General features: G+C 39.8%; 1 protein-coding gene across 1 annotated transcript; it reads left to right on the top strand.

Moving 5' to 3' along the window:
- The first annotated feature begins 1,628 nt into the window (after positions 1–1,628).
- On the top strand, positions 1,629–3,252 carry LOC130909274 (E3 ubiquitin-protein ligase TRIM35-like). Its single transcript, XM_057825532.1, has 2 exons — positions 1,629–3,071; positions 3,221–3,252. The coding sequence occupies exons 1-2, from the start codon at positions 1,961–1,963 to the stop codon at positions 3,250–3,252; spliced, it is 1,143 nt and encodes a 380-aa protein (XP_057681515.1). The 5' UTR covers positions 1,629–1,960.
- Positions 3,253–8,251: the final 4,999 nt, after the last annotated feature.

The raw sequence follows: 8,251 nt of genomic DNA, 5'->3' as shown, positions 1-8,251 counted from the left end.
GATCCGAAACCAATATTGCAGACGTGGCGGGACCGTCGGATCCAGAAAATAGACGGATCCCTTACTTGACTGAGGATCCGGGAAAAATGTTCGGGCGCCAGTTGTAACGCGTGGTGTGTAGGGTACGTGCATACAGGGACCAAAAAGGGGGAGAAGCTTCCACTTATGCAGAGGTTGCCCTAGACTTTTTTGTTGTCTGTCATTTTCACTGACAGGGTCATAAAAATCCGGTCATCATCTATTTTTACCCGTCACTTAAATTTTTAAAATGATAATAATGACATGTCCAATAGTATTTAGTTGTCATTCATTTTCAATTAATATTCTGTCTGAACAAGCTTAACAGAGAATCCACACCGTGCCATCACACATCAAGCAGATGAATATGTAACTTTTTCTCCGTTGTGACAAAAACAGCTGACTGTGGCCCTAGTAGGTAGGCTACATATGGAACAATGAAATTAACAGTTTACCTGCTGTGGCCTGGACGCAGTCTCACACCTTCCTACTGGCGCGCATTGACTTGAATTGTGTGCCCGCTTGTGCAGTCCCTCTTTTTTCACCTCTTTTATCAACTCCATCGTCGTTATGGGGCTTTTTGAAGAAACGTCGGACACTCAGTTGCCTTGACATTTTTCCGAGTAAGGCCAACAACGGCATGCATCAAGAGAAAATAGCTAATTTGTATGCTCACTCGCCACCCTGTGGTCTGGGGTGTGAATTGCAACCTGTCAAAATGACAGATGGACTTCAGTTTTTTCCGTCACCGTCCGAAAATTTTCAGTTAACGCGACCCCTGCACTTATGCACATTTATTCACAAAAAAATAATAATTCCACCTTGACCACTCACTTCACTCCCCTTGTTTCCATTTGACTGGAAATTACATCCAAAAGCAGCACATCGTGGCATTTTACTTCGCGAGTTTAGGCAGCAATAAGCAATTTTTTAACACCTACGCATTTGGAAAGATACCTGTAATTCCCTCTCGAGTCGAAATGACGAACCAAGCTGTTTCTCTTTTACGGGCTGTAATCACAGAACTTGATTTGCCTTGACAATGCCTTGAATTGCCTTGACAATGCCGTGACAATGCAGTGAGAACTGAACAATACAGATAAAAATATACATAAAGTCAGTTCAGACAAATATATACATTAAGTCAGATCATTTCCATACAGCACAAATAAATATATACATGAAGTCAAATTATATTCACACAGAAACATAAAACAACATGAATACTACACTAACTACACTAACAGAAACTAAGTCAATTAACGCAAACTAACAAATAACACAAACTAAATTACCTCATTGGCCGCTTTACTCCAGAGGAAATTAGTTCAGCTTCAATTCTTCGATGCACTATGCACTTGAGATGTTTCCTTGTTTATCTTGATCAGAGGTACTGAAAAGTTGTCTGTACTGTAGTGGTATTCATCAGATAATAAGCCGATGTAACACTTAATAGTGCCCATGTCAACTTGCGACAGTGAACTTTAGTTCCCACTCCATATCAAAGAAACTAAATGCTTAACATTACACCCCCAGATCAAAGAGTCAATTATTTATTTCTTTATTCTGCCTTAATGGCAGCTACAATACCAATGAAGTCATCACTGCGAGCCGGCAAACCATGGCGCCAACTAACGGTCAAAATATGGACTAAATATTATAAAATATTGCCATTGATTTAACATTTTCTGTGTTCCTAACAACATATTTTAGTACAAGAGAACAATTGTGGTTTATTAGAGCCTACATGTATTTGTGTTAGAGGATCACTTTAAGGTTACTGACGGTCCAATTCATGAAGTGGTCACTTGAACAACTTGAATATCCTGTTCTGCTTATCAGCCAGGCTGATGGAGCAGATGCCAACGCCTAATTCAAAAGCAGAACAAAAGCAAACTAGAAGGCATTTGTAGTTGCTTCAAGTCAGCTCATCTCAAAGACCATGGCCGGAAGACTAGAGCAGCATCTTCAATGTCCGACCTGTCTGGATGTCTTCAAAGATCCCGTCATGCTGCCGTGCAGTCACAGCTACTGTCGTGCGTGTCTGCAGCAGTGGAAGGACAAAGGAGAGCGATCGTGTCCACTCTGTAGGACAGAGTTTCAGTCGACAGATCCACCTTTGAACTTAGCACTAAGGAATATGTGTGAGAACTTTTTAAATCAGGTCTGGTCTGAAGACACGTGCTGCTTGCACGATGAGAAACTCAAACTTTTTTGCTTAGAGGACCAGGAGCTGGTGTGCCTCATTTGCAGAGATTCAAAAATCCACGCAGGACACAAGTTCCGTCCCCTCAAAGAAGTTGCGGAAGATCATAAGGAGGAACTTCAGTGTGAACTGCAGCGTGCCAAGAACAGACTAGAAGATTATACCAAGGTTAGAGAGAACTGCATAGAACTGGCAGAGTACATCAAGGTCCAGAGCGAGAAGATCGAAAACAAGATTAAGAAGGATTTTGAAGAGCTCCGTCGCTTCCTAGATGTCGAGGAGAAGGCCAGGTTAGCTGCGGTCATGGAAGAAGAGAAAATCAAGAGTCAATTCATGAAGGAGAAGATTGCGGCTTTAAGCAGAGACATGGCCACTCTGTCACACTTTATCAGACGCACCGAGGAGAATCTGGCATCTGACGACATTGCCTTCATGAAAAACATCCTGACCGCAATGAGCAGATACCAAGAACCGCTCGATGAACTGAAGCTGCCCGGAGGAGTTCTGCTGGACGAAGCCAAACACGTGGGCAACCTCAAGTTCAACATCTGGGAGCGAATGAAGGAGAGCCTCTCCTACAGTCCCGTCATTCTGGACCCCAACACGGCCGGTCCGGGTCTTATTCTGTCTGAAGATCTGACCAGTCTGACTTTAAATGAAGCAAATCAGCCCCCAGAGAATCCAGAGAGGTCCAAGGCGAAAATTGTGCTGGGTTGCGCTTTGGACTCGGGAACAAACATTTGGGATGTAGAGGTGGGAGACAACAACGACTGGTGTTTGGGGGTCCAGTGGGGCGACCCTTGTTTGCCAGCTCGAATGGTGGGTTTTTTCTTTGGATTTAAGGATGGTAAATACACAATGCATGGTAGAACAACGTTTGTTGGAGGGTGGGATCTGCCTTTAGAAGGGCAGAGAATCCGAGTTGAAGTGGACATGATTGAAAGGCATCTTTCCTTCTCTGAATCTCTTACAAACACTGTTTTGTGTACCGTTAAGAACCCTTCCGAATGGCCAGACCGGTCCGGTAACACCAAAATGTATCCTTACCTTTGGACAGCACATAAAAGTCCTCTGAAAATAATCCCCTATCCGCGTAGTGTTAAAACTTCTGTGAATCTATGATGACAATGTCGTGATTTTGCTCCCAGATGTGCGCTTCATTTTTCTCCTGAGACTTATTTGACGTGACTTGATTTTCAGCGTCGTCGTCTGTTTAGTTTTCTTTTAAGCATTGTTATTGTTCTTCATTGATTTTTAAAGTTGTTAAGCCTGTCATTCATTGGTTTGATTATATGACGCAATGACATGAAATGACAACATTTGAGTGTTCAAATAATATTTTCACCAGTGTTTTTCAACCACTGTGTCGTGGGGTAGTTTCTTGTGTGCCTAACCCTATCATCCACTTTCACCTAATTGATGTTAAAAATGTTTATTGACAATGAATCCACTAATGCGTCGTTAACCGAGGGTGTGCTGTTCAATCATGCAATACTCTTCCATATCAGTAGGTGTCTATAGTTAACAACAACAAAGTAATTAGCTAAGAAAGGTGTGAGTGGCACTGAAGCTAGCTGCTAGCTAGCGAAACGATAACAGTGACATCGAAAGTTTTTTAAAAAGAAAATATCCTTTGAAATGACTCGAATGTGACTAAGACTTAGAAGTATTTCGTCCAAAAGACCAAGACGAAAATGACAAGGGCTGCCAAAAACAACACTGCAATACAAGTCACACTGAGTGAGTAAAAATATAATTATAAATTTTTTTTCTTTGTTTCACTCCAATTCAGTTCTTTCCTCTATATCGTTAATTCGGGTAGTTACAAACGGGTTCCGTTCCCGTGCTGGCGGCGTAACCCAAATTTCCGTTTAAGTCTGAATTAACCCTTTAACTACTCCAAAACTATCCAAAAATTCCTAAGGTATTTTGTTTAATGATAGAGGGTACACTGTACTGATGCACGATAATTATTGGTCCGGTAATTATCGGTCGGATAATAGAAATTATGACGTCATCCCGATAAATCCAATAACATTTATAATAGGACCGATAATATGTACTGTTCTGGCTTTACAGTTTACACAATAGTATGGGAAATCAGTTGACCATTTGCGGGCCGTTGCTCCCACCTGCTGGTCAGAATAATTCACTGCATCTAATTTTTGTTACAGTAGTTTGGTTCAATCACTTACACATTGCGGTGTCTAGCGGTAGCATTGACAGTCGTGAATGCTTTCTGTTACGTTTCCGCCTCGGAAATATATGTGTTTTATGTTTTCTATTACATATGGATGTGCAATATATGTTTACTTCTGTGGTGAAGGGTCATATGTACAGAACTTCATAAGTTGTGTTACAGAAGCCAGCCAATGCTTTAGTAGCTCAAGCTAGTCTGCTATGCTATACATATAATAGTTGTGTATATAAGTGTATTGTGCAGTTTGTTGTATATTGAGTATTGAAAATGTGTATTATTCTGTTGTACTGTCATAATATTAAGATGAGTGTCTTCCCATAAAAACAAGAAAAGACCAAGCCTTGTGGTTTATGGAAGTCCATTCATTCTTAGCTGGCTGTCGGGCAGTGCAGAAGTGAAACGCACTGTTTTGTTCATGTCATTATGAAAAATCTAATGAGATCAAAGGCAAATCTATGTTGAATCCACCACTATTTTTTTTCAAACCTCCAGGTGTTCAAAAACTCAGGTTATACATTTAAAAAATTATATATTTATTATCGGTTATCGATATCGTTATCGGTTTTGAGGAGCAGGAAGTTATCGATATCGCTTTCAAAAAATGGATATCGTGCACCCCTAATACACTGCCCTCTGGTGTCAGCATTGGGCATGGCTGGCTGTCGCATTGTATGATTGAGCAGATGTCTGACATGGATAAAGGATAGCTGCGCTCTGGTTTGGCCCACATGAGGCTGTAAGTTGTTTCAGCTACTATATGTTTGTGTATGCATTTGTTATTAAGTTTCGAGCTACTGTTTGTGGTGTTATGTGTGATTGATTTGCTATGAGAATTGTAAATATGTTAGCATTCGTAGCATTTAAGCTAGCGGACTTTAAATTAGCCTAATTTGCCTAACAAATCTCCTAAATTTACATATTGATAAGACTAGATGGACGTTTGAACACCAATTGCGTGTCGTTTTCAACATAGGTTTACATATGCGTGTTACAGCTTTACGAATTGTCAAACGTGAAGGACATAAAAACCACTATTGCCTTGTTTGCGGTCTGTAAAGCTGAACAACTTCACATTTAGAACACATCATTAAAGATGTCCCGATCGATCAGGTCCGATCACGTCATTTTCAAAGTATCGGAATTGGCAAAAAAATATTGGACATGCCTTTTATTAATATATATATATTTTTTATTTTTATTTTTTTTTTTTTTAATTAAATCGTTTTCTAATTGTATTTAATGTTACAGACAAAATGTCTTACATTCATCCAGAGTCTTTAGTTTGGCTTAAAGTAGGGCTATCAAATTTATCACGTAAATGGCGGTAATTTTTTTTTTTTTAATTAATCACGTTACATTATTTAATGCAGTTAACGCATGCGCTGCACAAGCCACTCACTCATAGTCGCGTTCAAACTATAATGGTGCCGTTATACCTATATATAGAGCTATCAGGAAGCATAAAATGAGTAGAGAGAATTTTGGCAGTCTTTGGAGCCTCTTTATACATGGCTAAAGCCTTAAAATCCCTCTCTCAACAATTAGAAATATCGTGGGAAGCAATGTGGGGAAGAATGGTAGTGGTTGATCTTTTCCTTAACACCCTATGTTACGCCTCAACGCAGAGAAGATATATCAATTGGTGCCACTACGCACAGTCATGGTTGAACTTCCCATCATGCATTTGGGCAAAACAGTTAAATGGCTACAGTATCATTTGCTGAAAGCTCAACAAATACACTAGATGGCAATATTTAGTCACAATATACAAAGTCATATTTATCCTTTAAGAATTACAAGTCTTTCTATCCGTGGATCCCTCTCACAGAAAAAATGTTAATAATGTAAATGCCATCTTGAGGATTTATTGTCATAATAAACAAATACAGTACTTATGTACTGTATGTTGAATGTAAATATTCGTCCGAGCTTTATTCATTTTTTTCTTAGTGCATTGCCAAAATGTATATGATCGGGAAAAATTATCGGGAATGATTGGAATTGAATCGGGAGCAAAAAAAAATATAGCAATCGGATCGGGAAATATCGGGATCGGCAGATACTCAAACTAAAACGATCGGATCGGGAGCAAAAAAACATGATCGGAACAACCCTACACATCATATTTATGAAGCTTAAATTTATATATATACTGTGATGTACAATAAGGTACTGTTTATGCGGGGAAAAAAACGACTAGAGACAAAATGGCGGATGAGACTGGCATCGTAAATTCGAAATCGCATAGGTAGAGTACGTTGTAACCCGGGGGCTACCTGCATACGGTACAGATTTTAATTTTTACATTTTGTGCTTTTGCTGTGCCTCAAATGAAAAAAAAAAGTGCCGTGGCTAAAAAAAGGTTGAAAAACACTGAATTAGACATTAATATTACATTAATATTGCAAGAAAAAAAAGTAAATGTGATGGAAATGTGATTTTTTTTTTTTTTTTTTTTTTTTTTTTTGTGATGTGGATATACGCTTATATTCCCTCTATCCACAATCTATTCGGATTCTGAAAATATATTGTTGTGGGCAATTTTCACCACTAGGTTGTAGACTTTCAGTCTTGGGCCTTTGACCGCAAAGGGCAGCATTTAACAATAAATTCACCACTCAATCAATCAGTCTTGATTTATTTATATCAGTACTATAGAGATTTTGTTGTGTACAATTCTCCCCACTAGGTGGTAGACTTTCAATCCTAAACTCTCGGGGCTTTGACCACAAGGACAACCCAGCACTCAATCAGTCAATGTATTTATATCAGCATTTAGATGTCATAATGAATGAAACTACAAATGAATTGGGCCCCTACTAGAGATAGACTCATTTGGAAAAGAAAGCAGACACGCATGAAACGAGGCGGTCACTTTTATTGTCACAAAACACGGGAAGTACGTAGAAAAGTACAAGGTCGTCGCGACCAGAATGCTTTGGGGTTGACGCGTCACAAGGGAGCCACACAGCGAGCACCACAAAGAAAATTATTCTTCTCCCACTCGAAACGTTTCATCCAATTCTATCGTCTGATTCTACGTAGGATACACTGACGATAGAGGCGTGACATTATTGTTCTTATTATGAATATTATTATTATTATTAATACAAGTAGTCAGCGTGCACGTCCACAGTTTACATGCCACGTTCACTTTATGATCATAATTCGTAGAATTCTTGAGATTGAGAACAGCGATTGACGGAAGCGAGATGATCAACAGATTGATGGGCGTCCGAAAAAATAAAATATCTCTAAATCATAAAAATAATACGTTACACAATCGATGTCTCACGTGCGTATAAAAATAGAAAACAAGTAGAAAACATAGATGGCATTTGTCTTTTTTTTTTTTGTACAGAGCACGACAACACGGACACGTTCTAAATTCTAAATTGACGCCGCCGCGTCGTCATTGCCCGTGATGTCATCAAGGTGGGACAGAAGAAGGAAGGTGAGTTAACTCAAGGGCCGTCGCCGATTTTGACTCTGATCCGGTACGACGACGACCCTAACTCCTTATCCCTAAACTAAACCCCAACCTCCGACGTAGTGTTTTCCGGTGATGTCATCAACATAGGACGAAAGAAGGAGAGGGTTAACTGAAGGCCGCCGCTGACCATGTTCCATTTTTACTGGGATCGGACACGACGACAACCCTAACCCCTCATCCTTAACCCAAACCCCAATCTCTGAACTCATCATTTCCTGTGCTATCATCAACGTGGTTCAAAAGAGTAGACGGAGGGGATCAACTATTGGGGCTGCCACTGACCGTGATCCAGTTTTACAAAGATCTGATGCGCCAACGACCCTAACCCCCTTAA

This window comes from Corythoichthys intestinalis, chromosome 21 (genome assembly GCF_030265065.1).
Source record: "Corythoichthys intestinalis isolate RoL2023-P3 chromosome 21, ASM3026506v1, whole genome shotgun sequence".
In the NCBI taxonomy this organism is placed as follows: Eukaryota; Metazoa; Chordata; class Actinopteri; order Syngnathiformes; family Syngnathidae; genus Corythoichthys; species Corythoichthys intestinalis.
This window is presented reverse-complemented; position numbering and strand designations above follow the sequence as displayed.

Bases quoted from the DNA above. Each gene is read 5' to 3' on its own strand.
- LOC130909274 (XM_057825532.1), top strand. From the start codon at position 1,961: ATGGCCGGAAGACTAGAGCAGCATCTTCAATGTCCGACCTGTCTGGAT. The intron at 3,072-3,220 runs GTAAATACACAA...TGTACCGTTAAG, and splicing joins TTTCTTTGGATTTAAGGATG to AACCCTTCCGAATGGCCAGA.